We start from the raw sequence: 18,439 nt of genomic DNA, 5'->3' as shown, positions 1-18,439 counted from the left end.
CATCCTGATTCATCTCATTAGAATAAACTCAGGTGTGATCCAACTGGCTCACCCTGAGTAACAGGATACTCCTATCAGTTGGGAAAATCCAAGAATTTAGAAGGTACCCCTCAGGAATCCAGAAAAAACACCAGACAAATTATTTACAGATAGGCATTCATCAGAAGATTAAAAAAAAAAAAACAAAAACCCTACCACAATTCTACAACATACATCAAAACGGTTTTCTGAAAGGGCCAGATAGTATTTCAGACTTGAAGACTATACAAAACTACTCTGTTCTGCCACCACCGTGCAAAAATAGATAATATGTAAACAGATGGGTGTGGCTGTGTTACAACAACAGGTAATATGTAAACAGATGGGTGTGGCTATGTTACAACAACAGAAATTTATTTACAAAAAACAGAACCATAGTTTGCCAACACTGGTAGAATATCTATTAATCACATTGGCTTATTCATAATCTCAAAGTCTAAGGGATGCCTATCCACTACTTTGTTCACACTCAACAATCATTGGCTGAACACTTCCATGTGCCAGGCCTGTCCTAGTCACCAGAGATACAGTAATAAACAAGACACAAACTTCCTCCTCACATGAAAATTACATTAAAGCAGAGAGAGAGGTGATAAAACAAATTTATGGTCATGGTTTTGAATACTCAACAGTGGTAGGATACTCATACTCCCCAAAATGATCTACAGGTTCAATGCAATCCCAATCAAAGTCCTAATAGGCTTTTTCATAAAAATTAAGAAGCTAATTCTAAAATTCACAATCTTAAAAAAATAAAATCCACAATCTTAAAAAGAACCACCTTGGGATACTTATATGATCTGATCTCAAGATTTACTATTAAACTACAATAATCATGAGACTGTGGAATTGACAAAGGATAGATATAGGCCAAAGGAGTAAAACAGTCCATGTATGTATGTCAACTAAGGTTTTTCTGCAAATGTGCTAAGGTAATTCAATTGGGAAAGGATAGTCTTCAGCAAAAGGAATTTGAACAGCTGGATATCCATGTGGGAACAAAAGAAGAAACTTGATCCTTAGTGCAAGCTATATACAAAAATTAACTCAAAATATATCATAGACTCAAACTTAAAAAGCTGAAATTACATAACTTCTAGAGGAAAACACAGGAGAAAATTTTGTGATGTTAGGATGGGCCAAGATTCTTAGGTAACATACAAAAAGCATGAGCCATAAATTAAAATATTGATATATTGGATTTCTTCAAAATTAAAATATTCTTCCCTCCAAAAGAAATCCTTAAGAATGCAAGAAAAAAAAAGCCACACACACACACACACACACACACACACACACACACGAGGAAATATTTAAATACATATGATAAAGGACTTGTATTCATAATACTTGAACTACAACTCAGTAATAAGAAATCCAACAACAAAAAGGGCAAAAAACCCTAAAGATACTTAAAAATGGAAGATACATAAATTGCCAATGAGTACATAAAAACTGTTCAACATCATTTGTCTTCAGGAAAATGCAAATTAACACTACAAATGCATTTTGATTGATATTGCCAAGTGCCCCATAAAAGTTCTTATTAATTTCATCCCAAAAGTGTTTGGTAATTGTCACTCCTGTATTGCACATGCTAACTCTGGATAATATACCTTTTTTATTGCAACAGGCCATCAGTCATTCTTTAAGGACAGTCATGAAGTTTGTTCTCTGTGTTCTCAAGGTACATGGCACATTCATCTACTCTGCTTCAAGATTAAGAGCATGGTCTCTGGAACCAGACAACCTCATTAGAATCCTAAATTTGTATATCTTATTAGCTTATTAGCTTGCTCAGACAAATTCCTTCACCATTCAATATTCAATCTCCTCATCTGTAAATGGTCCCTATATCATAGTTACAGAAGGAATCTTCAAAAAAGATACATGATGAGAATTCAAAACAGGGTCTGGAAACTACTGTGTGCTTAGTAAATGTTAGCTTTTATTATTATTTTCATCATCAATTTTATTCCATTCCATGGTTCATGGTACTTCATGGAATTAATAATTAAAATATAGGTAATGCACACACACACACACACACACACTCCAAGTAATGCACAATGAACTTTAGATTCTTTCCTATTAAGAATGCTGCAAAGAACTTCTCTTTCCTAGATCATAGCCTACTTGTCCAATTGCTTCTCTTGGATGAATTTCAAAAAATGAAAACTGAAACACCAAAGTATATACATTTAAAATTTTTGATAGTGAAGTAGCATATTTTCTTACCAAAAGTTTTTCCTATGTTTCCCTTCTCCCAAGAAAGTATAAGTATCTCCGATTCTCCATACCATGATTAATATTAGGTATTACCAATTTTTAAAAACCTTGAGTGCGGGGCGCCTGGGTGGCTCAGTCGGTTGAGCAGCCGACTTTGGCTCAGGTCATGATCTCGCGGTCTGTGAGTTCGAGCAGCGCTGCGGGCTCTGTGCTGACAGCTCAGAGCCTGGAGCCTGTTTCAGATTCTGTGTCTCCCTCTCTCTGACCCTCTCCCGTTCATGCTCTGTCTCTCTCTGTCTCAAAAATAAATAAATGTTAAAAAAAAAAAAACCCTTGAGTGACATAATCAGTGGAAAACAACATTAAGAATGTTTATTTACGAATAATATTTTCCTATCTTTACTTGCTATATCTATTCCTTCTTCCTAAAATTTGTCTATTCACATTTTTGTATTCATATCCATTATTTCTATTGGGGTTTCACTACCTTATGAATCTCTAAGATTATTAAGCCACTTTCTAGCATATATGTTGTTGACATTTTCAGCTCAGTTTACCGTACATCTTCTACACATGTATGTATGGTGCCTTTTTCACACAGGGAAATCTAAAATTTTCATACAGACTTGCTCATTGTTATATTTACTTTGGCTAGAGCCCTGCGCACCCGTAACCAGAAGCAACCTTTTGTGTGTGTCAACACCGTTCTGCAGCGTTTTAGAAGTATTAACCCCATTTAACTCTCACAAGCTCATTGGGTAAGTACTATAATTACACCTCGGAAACTCATTCACGGAGAGCAACTTGCCCAATGTGATGGCGCTAGGAAGCGGCACGGCTGATTGGCGAGTCAAGGAAAGGGCTGCGGGAAGCGGTAATGGTGAGTGTGGAGTCCAAGAGCGGGCTGGGGGGGGCTCAGTACCTAGGAAACTGTCAATCCCGGATGAGCGACCGTAGCCCGCCTCCAAGCTGGGACTCGCGATCCGCCCCCAAACGCCAGGAAGCTCTGCCCAGCCAGAGGGAAACGCAAATGCCTCTACCCCTTGCCCTCCATCCACCATCACTTTTCGCCCTTCACACATAGGGCTGGGACACCACTGGTCCCTCGCCTAGGCTAAGGAGGCCTAGAGTCGCTGCCAGAACTCAAGTCTCACCACTATCTGGGGAATCATGGCCGCAACCTCCCCTGGAGCGGAAGTTCCTGCGACTCACTTCCCAGAACCCAGAACCACACGTGAGACACACCACCCGCACTGCTGAAGAGGAAGTGTTGTCCGCGGCACGGAACTTCTGGACTACACTTCCCAGAATGCCAAAGCGGTCTAGGGCTACAGCCCCACCTGCCTGGAGTGGAAGTGCTTCCGACTACACCTCCCAGAATCCTCTGCGGGATCATGCTTCCTCCCTACCCTCTCTATTTCTTTTGCTTAATTAAATATTACCTGAGTCACTTCTCCAGCGCTTATTAGCGTTTGGCTTTTTTATATTTGTAAAAAAAATTTTTTTTTTGTCAAGAAAGCTCTAGTACCTGGGGGGGGGGGGGGGGGGGGACAAGCAAAGCTTTCCATACGAAAAGAAAATTAACATGTTTTTTAGCAGAAAGACAAGATTTTAAAAGGGACTTGGTCTGGGCTGCATTGTACATCAGACTTAAGGAAGATGGGATGCCAGACTTGGTTTGACTTGATTGCCTCTTTACTTGTGCCTGTATTCATCTATCTCTGACTGCTATCTGGCACGAAGTATTTATTTCAAGATGCCAAGAATCCATAAGAAATTCCAAGCACAAATCAGGCCGTAAAACAGAAACAGCAATGTTATTTCTGACAAATGAAAGGAACTGCACTGGCAAGGGGTTGGAGAAAAGATTGTAATAGGGAAAATGGCTCTTTCCTTTAAAAAGTTTTTTAAAGGTTTATTTATTTTTAGAGAGAGAGAGCAGGACAGGCACAGAGAGAGGGAGACAGAGAATCTCAAGCAGGCTCCACACTGTCAGTGCAGAGCCCAATATGGGGCTCAAATTCAGGAACTGCAAGATTATGACCTGAGCTGAAGTTGGAAACAACCGACTGAGCCATCCAGGAGCCCCTTTCCTTTAAATTTTTTAGTGCAAACTCAGGCTTCCTTTCGACTACTCCTGTGTTGGTCTTCAATATTATATATTTGCTGAGTATTTCTTTTATTCAGGAGGGGAGGTAGGTTGAGGTAGGAGATGGAATGCAGGTAACCATGACCAGTGAAACCATAGGAAGTAGTACTTACCACTTTACTTCTGGGCAGAAAAAAATTTTTTAATGAAACAATAATGCCAAAGTATTGAGAATAGTAACATGAAACACCAAATGCATATACCTTAAATTCCATGCTTAAAAATTTTTTTGCCACACTGGCTTCATTTACCATTTTCTGAAATATTGTATAGCTACTTCTTGATATTGTTATTTCCTTCCAAATACTACCTATATCACTTAAAAAATAACGATATTATATATCCACAAAATCATTACCTTATGGGACAAAATTAACAATTCTTAGTATTATCTAATTTGTATCCCAGTATGAGTTCCTGTTTATTGAAAAATACTTTTTTTTTGAAAAATACTTTTTACAACTAGTTTATTCCAATCAATATCCAAACGGATTAACCATATTTGATCATCTCATCTGAAGTTCATTTATTCTGAAACTACCCTCCCCAACACACATCATCACCATCATTTTTCATTTCTTCAAATGTTGTAGAATCGAGATGTCAAATTACGTATCCAAATCTGCATTTTCTATTGGCCTCCTCATACTTTTTCCTGCAAACTTCTAAATTTTCTGTAAAGTAGAATTTTGATTTAAAGGCTAGGTAGGATACAGGGTCATGGGGGGGGGGGGCAAGAATACTTCATAGAAGGGACTGGGAATATTTGAATAAGAAACCATATTCCCTTAAACCAATTCAAGTCCTAGAAACACCTGGGTGGCTCAGTCGGTTAAGCAGCCGACTTCAGCTCAGGTCATGAGCTCATGGTTCATGAGTTTGAGCCCCGCATTGGGCTCTGTGCTGACAGCTCAGAGCCTGGAGCCTGCTTCAGATTCTGTGTTTCTGTTTCTCTCTCTGCCCCTCCCCTGCTCATGCGCTCTCTCTTTGTCAAAAATAAATTTTAAAAAAATATTAAAAAATGAAAAACATTGTCAGGTCTATTGTAGCTACAATAGAGCAAAACCTCATTAATTCAAACTACTCTGATGCACAATTGGGATAATTATATATAATTAATATTGAGTTAAAAGTTCAAATTTTTCAACATAATTTAAGACTTTTTGATTTAGGTTTTGATGATCTGTTGCCTATAAATTGCATTTGCATGTTGAATAAAACTGGCAAAACAACATAATGTATAGAACATTTTGAAAAGTGCCATAGAAATAAAACTACTGTAATTCACCATCTTTCATGCTTTTTTTTTCAGATTTAAAAATTGAGATGCAATTGACATAAAATTATATTAATTTCAGGTGCACAACATAACGGTTCGATATATGTACATATTGTTAAAGTATTACCATAATAAATCAGTTAAAATCCATTACCACACATAGTTACACTTTTTTTTTCTGGCGACTGGAACTGTTAAGATCTACTCTCTTAGCAAGTTTCAAATATACAATTTAATATTATTAACTATAGTCACCATGCCATACATTACATCCCCAGGACTCAATTTATAACTTGATGCTTTAATTTTGCACTACTCCACCCATTTCAACCATTCCTCATCCCTTGCCTCTGGCGACAAGTCTTTCCTTTGTGTCTATGAGTTGGTTTTTTGTTTTGGATTCCACATATAAGTGAGAGCATATGATCTATTTCGCCTCAGGCTGGATAATTTCAAATGACTAGTCTTCAGGTTCACAGGTTCTTTGCTCTGCTTGATCAAGTCCATTTGATGTTCTCTATTGTGTTTTTCCCCCATCTCATCCATTGTATTCTTGAGCTCCAGACTGTGTTCAAATCTTTTGTGATTTCTTTTTTAATGTTGATTTATTTTTGAGACAGAGAGAGACAGAACATGAACGGGGGAGGGTCAGAGAGAGAGGGAGACTCAGAATCCAAAGCAGGCTCCAGGTTCTGAGCTGTCAGCACAGAGCCTGATGACCCTGGGGGAGGAGTGTTGTGGGTAAAGTGAAACCGTTCTTACCCTCTTCAATGTGTCTATTTTTTGCCCCAAAGTTGTGCTGGAACTTTGCTGGACTCCTGGACTTCCAGAAGGGTACTCTTGTTCATGGGTGGTTGTCAAAATCAATGTTCTTTGGGGGGAATGAATGTAGAAAACTCCTGTTCTACCATGTTGCTGATGTCGCTCTCTTTCAGAATTTTATTTACAAAGCTAAATGTAAAAATGGCAGGATCTTCTTCTTTTCAAGGCTGAATAATATTCCAGTGTATGTATATGCCATATTTTCTTTATCCATGTATCTGTTGAGAGACATTTGAGTTGTTTCTTAACTTGGCTATTGGGAATGGTGCTGCAATAAACATGGGACTGCAGATATCTCATCCTGTTTTCAATTGTTTGGTGGTATATATCCATAAATGGGATCATATTGTAGTTACATTTTTAATTTTGGGGAGGGGGGAATTTCCACTGCTATTTTCCATATAGGCTGCACCATTTTAATTCCCAAAAACAGTGCAGAAGAGTTCAATTTCTCCAAATGTTCAACACTTGTTATCTATTTTTTTTTTAATAATAGCCATCCTACTGGTGTGAGTTGATATCTTATTGTGGTTTTGATTTGCATTTCACTGATTAGTGATGCTGAGCATATTTTCATATACCTTTTGGACACTTGTACATCTTCTTTGAGAAGGGTCTATTCAAGTCACATCCATTTTAAAGTCCGGTTATGTTCGTTTTTGCTATTGAATTGTAGGAGTTCATTTTATATTTTATACATTAACCCCTTATCAGATATGTGCTTTGCATGTATTTTCTCCCATTCCATAGATTGCCTTTTCATTCTTTTGATTGTTTCCTTAGCTATGCAGAAGGTTTTTAGTTTGATGTAGTCCCACTTGTCTACTTTCACTTTTGTTAATTGTGCTTTTGGTGTCATATCCAAGAAATCACTGCCAAGACCAACGGGAAGAAGTTTTTCCCTTATGTTTTCTTCTAGGAGTTTTATGGTTTCAGGTTTTATATTTAAGTCTTGAATCCATTTGTATTTATTTTTGTGAATGGTGTAAGACAGCATCCAATTTCATTCTTTAGCATGTTCAGGACTTTATGCTTAGTGAAATCAGCGAGTCACAGGTCAGAAGTGGCATGATTCTACTTAAATGAGGTTCCTAACTAGTCAAATTCACAGAAGCAGAGATTAGAATGGTGATTACCAGGGGCCAGGGGAAGGGGTAAATGGAGAGTTGTTCAATGGGGCTACAGTTTCATTTATGCAAGGTAAATTAGTCCTAGAGATCTGCTGTACAGCATAGTGCCTAAAATCAACAATACCGTATTATATACCTAAAAGTTTGCTAAGAGGGTAGATCTCATGATACCACACGCACGCTAGTGCATGCGCGCGCGCGCACACACACACACACACACAAATCATAATAAAATAAAAAAGAGAGAAGGAAACTTTTGGAGGTGGCAGATATCATGTCTCCCAGTTTGCCAATAGATGTTAAGGCCAGTCTTCCAAACCCTTTATGTTTGCAACTATCAAGGCTGACAGTCAAAGAGTATATTCCATATATTTTCTCCCTCACCACTGTTGAATTACCCCAAACTCACTGTACTCTTTGGCCTTAAAACTCCCATTGAAACAGAAATTACACTTGTCACCTGATCAGTCTGGGTCCAATAAGGAGACAGAAACCACACAGTGCTTTCAATGGAAATTTAATTTACAAACGATTAAACTTTTAAAAAAGTAACTATACAATATTTTTAAACTTTATGTGGTACAATACTGAGGGTATCGAAGGAAAAACAAACTTCAGCAAACCTCAGACTTTGTGAAGAAAAGGTAACTGTAGCCCACTGGATGGCAGAGAATTTTCTGTTTTGCCTGGGTCAGTGGTGCTCCCTGGTTGCTGGTCAAGTTGGAAGCAACATTCTAGGGTGTGGGTGGTTTGTGGGCGAGTCGCAACTGGTGGTCGAGTGCATGGGCATGCAGAATGAGGAAGGCTGCAGATGGCATCCATTTGGGGAACAGATGAGTCATAGCCAGTGGCCACGTTCATGGATGGACATAGGGAGTGGGTGTGCCTGTTTCGGTAGAAGGCCTGGAATGTGCAGGGTCCACATCCAGAGGTCCACAGGAATGTGATCAATGGCCTAGAGTTGCAAGATCAGCAAGGGACTGTACCTTCTGAGTGTGTGGAGAGTGCAGAGTACGAGCAGATGTCCTCACACCCACACTGCTGACTGACCATGCAGCTGCTACAAAAGCAGAAGACCCGTTCCTCCTGAAGCCTCCTTCCAACGCCCTCTGCGGAGAACACTTAACATTGTGTCCACTGCAAAGGAGAGATGCTCAAAGAAATTTCTTTCATTATCACAGAGGGTGTGTTAAAGGGTGAGTTTGGAGCTGAAAGTCAATAAACTGGCACAGTGTCCCTAGACTGAACTGCAACCATTGCCCTTTCAAAGTCCCAGCTACGGGTCTGTAAGTGTTGGGTTACATGGGAAGACATACAGGATAAGGGTCAGGAAATCAAGGATTGGCCTAAAACAGCACTGAGACACAAAGGAAGACCACACAGTGGGAAGACAGCTGGCTTTCCTACTGGTCCATTTGCAGTAATTACTCATTCAAGGAGCGATATACTACAGCAACCACCTAGCGATAGGTCAAGTCCATCGCCTTCCGTCTCTGGCAGCATCTTTCTAAAGCAAATGTCACAACCTTTCATCAGACTCACTTTCTCCAAACAGAGCATTTCCTATGTTATACATACACCCACCTGGGCTAAACAGTCCAAACAACCCTTGAAACAACACTGAAAAGTGTAGAGTAGTGGAGGGGACTACTCCCAGTGCTACTCACGTTCTCAAACTTGTCAGTCACGGGTCATCCTGTAATGATCTCTAACAACTTGATTTTTTTTTTCTTCAAAAAGTATGTGGAAATTTTTATAGGTCTATATCATTTTTAATGGTGATATTTTGTTTCATTTTATGGGGGTACCATAATTTACTCAATCTCTTATTCGTGTATCTTCAGGTTGTTTACGATTTTTTTTTATTATTGTAAATATTCTGGGAGCATGTTCCCTTCTGAAATCATCTTTTCCCTCTTGTACAATTACACCCTAAAGATAAATTTTGTGAGGTGGAATTATTAGCTCAAGACGATGCACATTATACCCTTTGGTACATGTAGATAAAACCCTCTCCAGAAAGGTTGCACCCGTATTTTTTCCCCGCGAATTGCTAGTTTTTCCACTCCATTATTGGCATTGAGCTATATTGATCTTTCACTGTTGCTCGCCTGAATTGGTAAGAAAGCAACACTTCAGGAATGGTTTTATTTGCATTTGAATGGCTGTTCCATGTACAAACCATAACTAGTAGGAAATTCTAATGTAAGAAAAAGTAGAAATAAAACACGGCACAAATAAGTTTCCATTATTTCTTATGGGGAAATTCGCTTTGATATACAAGTGCTTTGGAACACAAACATGTTTCCAGAACAAATTATGCTCACAAACCAAGGTTTTACTGTATCCCTCCTCCTCCCAAACCCATCTATAGTCCCAAACTAAACCACAATTGTGGAAGGGACTTGACCAAACTAGCACCTTCTAAAACCCCATTATTAAACAAGACTATTGAGAAGTGCTGGGGCCGGCTTCTGACAATAAACAGCCTTGCCCTTCTGTAAGTTGTTAGTCACGTCAGTAAATATTAGTTTTACTGAATTAACTTTATTAAGACTATTTGTAGGACACCTGGTCTATTTCTTACTGCACTTAAGTGGTAAGCTGACAAACTTTTCTCATCGTTACACATTACAGAGTTTCCCTACTGCACGGGATTTCTGATGTCTATAGATTGCACTTTTGGAAGGCTTTACCACATGCATGTTATCTGGGCCACTTCTTTTTTTTTTATTTAAAAAATTTTTTTAATGTTTATTTATTCTTGAGAGAGAGAGAGAGAGTGGGGGAGGGGCAGAGAGTGAGGGAGACACAGAACCGAAGCAGGCTCCAGACTCTGAGCTGTCAGCACAGAGCCTGATGCGAGGCTCAAACCCATGAACCATGAGATCATGACCTGAGCCCAAGATGGACGCTCAACTGACTGAGCCACCGAGGCACCCCTGGAACATTTCTTTTTTACGTACGTACCAATGAATGAAGATTCTCACTGAAGCCCTACCCACACCATTTTGGACGGCTGCACTGCCACATATGGCCATAAAGATTTAAAAGTTTCAAACTCTGAATTATGAAGTTGCTTTCTTACGCGAACTCCAATGACTATAAAATATGTTGCTGTTAAATCTCCCTGTCATAGTCAGTATAGCCTGGGCAAAACTAGCAACAAAGAAACTGTCAAAATGTCAGGACTATAACACAATGAATGTCTATTTATGGGGCGCCTGGGTGGCTCAGTAGGTTAAGCATCTGACTTCGGCTCAGGTCACGATCTCGCAGTCTGTGAGCACGAGCCCCGCGTCGGGCTCTGTGCCGACAGCTCGGAGCCTGGAGCCCGCTTCGGATTCTGTGTCTCCCTCTCTCTCTGCCCCTCCCCCACTCACGCTCTGTCTGTCTCTCTTTCAAAAATAATCATTAAAAAAATTTTTTAAATAGAAGAAAAATGTCTATTTATTTAAAAAAAAAAAAAAAAAAGGTCTAACACAGATCAGATAGCCACCTTCCACCAATCCAAGCCTGGAACAGCCTCTAGGAAACATTTCTAGGAAAGATGCCTGGAGGACATCACAAGAGGTCTGTAAGGGTCAGGCCTGGAAGTAGCTTACATCACTTTTGCTCGTACTCTGTTGCTTGGAAACCGTATCACATGGACGAGCTCTCAACTGCAAGGGGTTCTGGGAAATGAAGGCTCTTTACGTGACCAAGAAATGGAGCCCGCAAGGTGAACGCACAGTAAATGTGGCCGTAAAATATCACTTCTAGAGAGCCCCTCTCTGTGTAGAAAACCTTGTGGGTTTGGAAACCTGAGAATTTGGACTAATATTCTCGCCACACGAATAACAATAACACGGGTTTCGTTTCTGAGCACTCATTTTGAGTATCTTTCTAGCAGGCACACTCTTTAAAAAATCTACAGATTTTGGCTGGCCTGAAAGCCTCAGTGTCCTCATCTCAATTATAATTTCCTTCCTGGGCATATCCACTCGTGGAAATCTGACCTCTAATTATTGTCATTGCCACGAAGCGTGCGTCTGTCAGTTATCACTTACTTTGCCACTGCAGCATGCGACAGCTGGTGGGAGTCTTGCAGACATTGTCGAGATCCAGAGTAGTTCTCTGGAATGCTCTTGTGAACCCCTGCTTCCGTGCCTCAGAACGACATCATGGGTGACAGTGTCCTTGCCCTTTGCTGCCCCAGCCCTCCCAATGGCCGAGTGAGCCTCTATCACCTTCAGTGCATGGACTTGCTTGGTTTCCTGATTGAACCCTGACTAACTACGTTGAGAATGTTTCCGTCCCCTTGTGCAGTCTTTGATGAGTAAGAAGGTCCGAGCTGCAACGAAAGCCCTGGCCATCCTCACGATACACACAGTGTATCTCATCCGTATGCAGTCTCTGGTGAGCAAGAAGGTATGAGTTACGACCGAAGCCCTTACCACATTCCTTACACTTATAGGGCCTCTCTCCTGTGTGGACTCTGAGATGCACTTGAAGATCTGAATTCCGACCGAAGCCCTTACCGCACTCATCACATCTATACGGTTTCTCTCTGGTATGATCTCTTTGATGTAAGTGAAAATATGAGCTGTAACTGAAGCCCTTACCGCACACGTCACATGTATAAGGCTTTTCCCCTGTGTGCACTCCCTGATGAATACAAAGAAGGGACCTAAATCCGAACCCCTTCCCACACACATCACATCTGTAGGGCATCTCCCCCGTGTGGACTCGGTGATGGTTGTGAAGAGAGGAGTTGCGCCTGAACACCTTGCCGCGTTCGGGACATTTATAGGGTTTGTCTCCCGAGGGGCCCTTCTGGTATCTGGGAGGGTCTGCGCTCTGCTTGCAGCCCTCAGCCCACTTTTGATACTCATAAGCTTTGTCCTCTGAATGAGTTTTATAATGAACAGTAAGCTCTGAGCTCTGACTGAAGTCCTTTCCACACTGGTCCCATCTACAAGACTGTTCTCCTACGTGAGTGCTGGGATGGACAAGAGGGTCTGCAACATCTATGTGTCCCACCTCATAGTGATTACATTCGACAGGTTGTGGTACCACAGGGACCACGTTATGGACTGTTGACTTCACTGCCAAGTGCTTCCCACAGTCAGTGTATCTATAGGGATCTTCTTCTTTACATTCCTGGGAGTCACCATGACCCCGTGATGTCTGACTGATGTGGTCATCACCCTGAACGCATCCATACAGTGTCTGTCCCACGTGAATTCTCTCATATTGTCCTTGAGAATTCTGGCGCTGAGTCATGCGGGCTTCCTTCCAAGACTTGGGTGTAAGGAGTTGTGTCAGGCTTTTCCACACCGTGCCATCTTGATTTTCTAAATTAATGGCCTTTATTACATAGTTCTCACTTCCAGAAATCTGAAGAGACACTCCCGCCCATTCTTCAGAGAGGAAAACATCTCCTTCTAAATACTGGGGACAATTTCCTTGAACAGTCATGATACACTCCTGACTCCCAGTTAACTCACTGATCCTTTGTTTCCAAATCGGCCAGCGGTAGAGCCCTTCTGGCGAGAGATAACTCAACCCTTTTCCCTGAAGATGTGAAATGTTGTCTCTAATCCTGTCTCCTATGAGGAGAAAAGAGAATTTGGCGAAGAGAACAAGTAAGTCATCCCTCCAGAGGTTTTCAGAAATGAAGTAGGATGGGGTGGGAAGTTGTCACTGGATTCTATTCATAGAGGAAACAGAACCACAGTAAGTCTAATCTGTGAACTGCCTGTTAAAAATCAGATGTTGCAGGGAAACCAAAAGAAATCTTGGGAACAATTTATAGAGAAAGAAATTCACCTCCCTGCTATAAGAGCAGCTGATAAGACACCTTTAATCACTTGGCTACAAAAGGTACGGGGGAGTCTTCCCATATGATTCATGTTCTTTGTGTGTGTATGTGTGTGTATGTGTGTACGTCATAATAATGGAGTGCTACACATGGTGACAGACGTAAACGATCACAAAGACCTTCCAAGATACTATATAAAGTTGAAGAAACAAACAAGTCCTGTCTCCTGCTAATGTCCCTTCCTTCACATCATTGTCACAGGAGGTGGGATTATCATGTATGTTTCTATACCACCCGCACAACTGTATGTGGTGGACTTAAAACAGCAATAGGGATTGAGATGGGGATAATATTATGAAATAAAGTTCTTGGGGGAGGTGGGGGAGGTACATGTACACCTTTGAGGCAGGCTTAAAGAGACAACAGTTTCTCTGAGATTCTCTAGATTCCATGAAGAGATAAAGTCCACCAAGATCCTGTAATCCAGCCAGTGATATTTTTTTTCTTTTCTCTTTTCTTTTCTTTTCTTTTCTTTTCTTTTCTTTTCTTTCTCTCTTCTCTTCTCTTCTCTTCTCTTCTCTTCTCTTCTCTTCTCTTCTCTTCTTTTCTTTTCTTTTCTGGTAACTAATCTCTATTCCCAATGTGGGGCTTGAATTTATGACCTTGAGATCAAGAGTCACATGCTCTAAGATCCTGTCATCCACTTCCTTAATATCTCCTCTTTACATTATCTAAACTGCAGAAAATCAAATAGCCATCACTATGAGAATGGACAATTGGAACTGTCAACGGTCTGGCCCCCAGGGAAGCAAGACTGTACTAAAGGGCCATACAACGAAGGGAGATGAGGTAGAAAAGGGTGGTCATACCCTTGGCACCCTAAAATGGGCTTCAGAATGGCATGAACACCATGATCAAGACCATCTGGACACTGCTTCTGGTTCGATGCCATTTCTGAGTCATTTTACTGAGTGACTTTAATTTGGAAGGTGGTGTCAGAGAAAGGGGGACTTTGAGCTGCCCACCACAAGCTTACAGCAGCAGTCTGCCAGTTTTTTTGACTGTATCCACATTAAGAAACGCATTTACACTGCGACCTAGTACACACAAATAGACACAGACCGTTAACTAAAACGGCTTTATCACCTGATACTTACCTCACTAGGTGCAACGTACTCTGATAAATTCTGTTGTGTTCTAGTCCATTAATCTGTCTTGCTTTTTAAAAACGGCTGATTATGATAGAGTAACTTGATGTCAGACTTACCGACAGTGCTGAATCCTGCACATTGGGCCTACGTCTATAATCTACAGACACAGTGGTACCTCGTTTCATGTGGTTATTAAAAGCACAGGGTCTAAAACCAGATTAGGAGGGTTCAAATCATAGCTCTTACAAACTGTGTGATCATGGGCAAGTTATTTAACTACTCCATGCCTCAGCTGTTGCTTTGGTAAAAGGAGGCCAGAACAGCAACTATCTCATAAACTAAACCAAGGTAATATGTGAGCCTCTGAGAAATTAAAAGTAGATATTCATCAACAAGAAAGCAAACAAGCTGACCCTTATATCGCACTCACTACATACCAGATCCTGGTTTAGTTCCTTTCACACTCCTTTGCCCAAAATACTGCAAGGGACCGAGGCCCGTGGTAGTGTGTGAACTTCATCAACCTCACTTTAAGAAACAGGAGAAAAGAATGACAGCCTCCAACGAGAGGAGGTCAGGGTGGGCTCGCTAACTGTATAGGATGCCCACGGGCCAGCGGGTGCAGGCCTTGAGAGCTTCCTCACCAACACTTCCACAAGGGGCCACCCACTCACATCTATCTGCTAACACTCAGGTGTCTTGTCTGCACATCCCTCAGGTTTTCTCTCCAGTGGCCAAAGCTTCCCTTTATGCTCCAACTGGAATATTCTCTCTGCTGCAAAGCTGATTATTTGAGGAAACAGGACCAGTGGTTTGCTGCTTGGTCACAGAGGGTTGTTGTCCTCACCCACTGAGACAATGTTCCTAAAGTTCTCCAGCGTCACGTCCTGGTACGGGTGTATCTGTGCCTTGTCCAATAGCACCAACTCTTCCTCGGTGAAGACCACAGCCACATCCTTGAAGGTCACAGTTTCCTAAAACATCAAGCACACACCATATTGATGATCCACAAAGGACCACTGGCAGAAGAGCACAACCGGAAGCTGTGCCAGTCCTTAGGTTATTGTCTTTCTGCTCCAAACTCTGGTGCTGAAACCACACACTTTGTAATGCTGGAGCTGAGATTCTGCAAATCACACTTTGAATTTGGCAAGTGGCTCCATGTGAGGCTCAGACACTAGGGGGCGCAAGAGGGATTTTGTAAGGCTCAGAGAGAAAGGGACTTCACTTGCTCCTGCCTGTGTGCTTCCTGTTCCGGGATCACCTCTCTCACGCTCCTCCGTTCTGCTGGTGACAGCAGTCCCTTTCCGCAGGGATGGCTGAAGCCACTTTGCAGTTTCCCCAACACTTACAGAACCAGTTTCATTGTTCCCCACGTCACAGACACCAGTCCAGCCAGCCGGTGTCCCCTCATCAGAAATCTGGGTCCGTGACCGGTGGGCTTCTTCTCTGAGCTCAGAGATACCAGCCAGTCAGCACCGCCTCCTCACAATTTTGTGTTTCAGTGCCACAAGGCCCCTCCTCCGAGTTTCTAAGTTCCAATAATTCAATCTCTCCCTTGCGTCCCCTCAGCCTGGTTGGCAGTTTTTATGTAGCTGTTACTTCTGTGATACTGTAGAGTTCTCTCTTCACCCCTTCAGTTACCTGGTTAACAACTCCCATACCTAGTGAACAATTCTTTCTATTAAATTCTTCCTGTTCCAATAGCTAGTGTCCCTGAACAGGCCCCTCCTAGTACAAAAGAAATGAGAGACACAGAAGAAATTCAAAGTTTTAGGTAGGCCAAGTGTCGCTTCCATCCCCCACATTGCCTGTGTCCCCCTGTTACCCATCCAGGGTCGCACAAAGAATGTTAAACATCCACGAACATCTGTCTTTGAGTGCTTATACGAGCGTTGGTATAACATAAATTCCTAGACAAGAGACCACTGAATTACTTGGGCAAGCATACTTTACAGTTTGATATTATCCAAAATGTCCTCCAAAAAGGTTGTGCTGATACACTGGCCTAGCAGTATCTAGGTGTTCATTCCCCCTCACAAACCAAGACTTGGCATTTTACTTTCTCTGCCATGGCAGATAAATCTATTTCGAATGGACTAAGCAGACAAGGCAACCAAAAGCATTGGCTGCCGGATTAAGGGGGAAAAAAAAAAACATAAAAAGGAAATTATTGGGACAACTGGGAGCATTTGGGTATCAGCTAACTACTAAAAAATAACAGAATCAGTAATGGAATTACTGGATCATATGGTGGTTCTATTTTTAATTTTATGAGGAAACTCCATAATGTTTTCCACAGTGGATACACCATTTTTCATTCCCACCAGCGGTACGCAAGGGTTCCTTTTTCTCCACATCCTGGTCAACACTTGTAATTTCTTGTTTTTTACTTTAGCCATTCTGACACGTGTGAGGTGATATCTCATCGTAGTTTTGATTTGCATTTCCCTGATGATGAACGGTGCTGAGCATCTTTTCACATGTCTGTTCGCCGCCTGTATATCTTCTTTGGAAAAACGTCTATTCCTAGGGTGCCTGGTTGGCTCGGTTGGTCAGGTGTCCAACTTCAGCTCAGGTCATGATCTCACCGTTTATGAGCCTGAGCCCCACATCGGACTCCGTGCCAACATCGCAGAGCCTGGAGCCTACTTCAGATTCTGTGTGTGTCTCTCCCTGCCTCTCCCTGCTCTCTCTCTCTCTCAAAAATAATAAATAAACATTTTTTAAAAAATGTCTATTCCTATCTGCTACCCATTTTTCAATTGGATTATTTGGGTCTTTTTGATCTTTTTGGTCTAAGTTCTTTATATATTTTGGATATTAACCACTTATCAGATATATCATTTGCAAGTATCTTTTCCCATTCATTAGGTTGCCTTTTTTATTTTGTTGATGGTTTCCTTCTCTGTGCGAAAGCTTTTTATTTTGGTGTAGTTCAACGCCTTTTTTTTTTTTTTTTTTTGGGGGGACAGAGAGAGACAGAGCATGAACGGGGGAGGGGCAGAGAGAGAGGGAGACACAGAATCGGAAACAGGCTCCAGGCTCCGAGCCGTCAGCCCAGAGCCTGACGCGGGGCTCGAACTCACGGACCGCGAGATCGTGACCTGGCTGAAGTCGGACGCTTAACCGACTGCGCCACCCAGGCGCCCCTATTTTGGTGTAGTTCAAACAGTTTAATTTTGCTTTTGTTTTCCTTCCCAGAGGAGACATATCCAGAAAAATGTTTCTATGGCCAATGTCAAAGAAATCACTGCTTATGTTTTCTTCTAAGAATTTTATGGCTTCAGGTCTCACATTTAGGTCTTTAATCCATTTTGAGTTTATTTTTATGCACAGTATTTACCCAAAGGAAACAAAAACACTAATTCAAAAAGATATACACACTCCTATGTTCATTGCAACATTATCTGCAATAGCCAAGATAAGGAAGCAACCCAAGTGCCCATCAATAGATGAATGGATAAAGATGTGGTATACACACACAGATACACACACACACACACACACACACACACTCTGCACAATGATATATTACTCAGCCACAAAAAGGATTGAACTCTTGATATCTATAACAACATGGATGGGCCTAGAGGGTATAATGCTAACTAAAATAAGTCAATCAGAGAAAGACAAATACCATATGATATCACTCACATGTGGAATTTAAGAAACAAAACAAATGATTAGAGGGGAAAAAAAAGAGGGGCGCCTGAGTGGCTCAGTCGGTTGGGTGTCCGACTTCAGCTCAGGTCACGATCTCTCAGTCCGTGAGTTCGAGCCCCGTGTCGGGCTCTGGGCTGATGGCTCGGAGCCTGGAGCCTGCTTCCGATTCTG

At 41.5% G+C, this 18,439-nt stretch overlaps 2 protein-coding genes across 2 annotated transcripts in view; both read right to left on the bottom strand.

Moving 5' to 3' along the window:
- ZNF229 (zinc finger protein 229) overlaps positions 1-18,439 on the bottom strand; it is a 71,771-nt gene that overhangs the window by 18,137 nt on the left and 35,195 nt on the right. The gene's annotated exons all lie outside the window — the stretch shown is intronic.
- ZNF285 (zinc finger protein 285) lies at positions 11,120-13,972 on the bottom strand. Its single transcript, XM_078438353.2, has one exon. It carries the CDS (start codon positions 13,106-13,108, stop codon positions 11,924-11,926), a length of 1,185 nt encoding a protein of 394 aa, XP_078294479.2. The 5' UTR covers positions 13,109-13,972; the 3' UTR covers positions 11,120-11,923.

The sequence above is a fragment of the Panthera onca genome, chromosome E2 (genome assembly GCF_046562875.1).
Source record: "Panthera onca isolate mPanOnc1 chromosome E2, mPanOnc1 haplotype 2, whole genome shotgun sequence".
NCBI classification, from domain to species: Eukaryota; Metazoa; Chordata; class Mammalia; order Carnivora; family Felidae; genus Panthera; species Panthera onca.
This window is presented reverse-complemented; position numbering and strand designations above follow the sequence as displayed.

What these genes read in the sequence shown, in the direction of transcription:
- ZNF285 (XM_078438353.2), bottom strand. Translation starts at nt 13,108, where the DNA reads ATGACTGTTCAAGGAAATTGTCCCCAGTATTTAGAAGGAGATGTTTTC.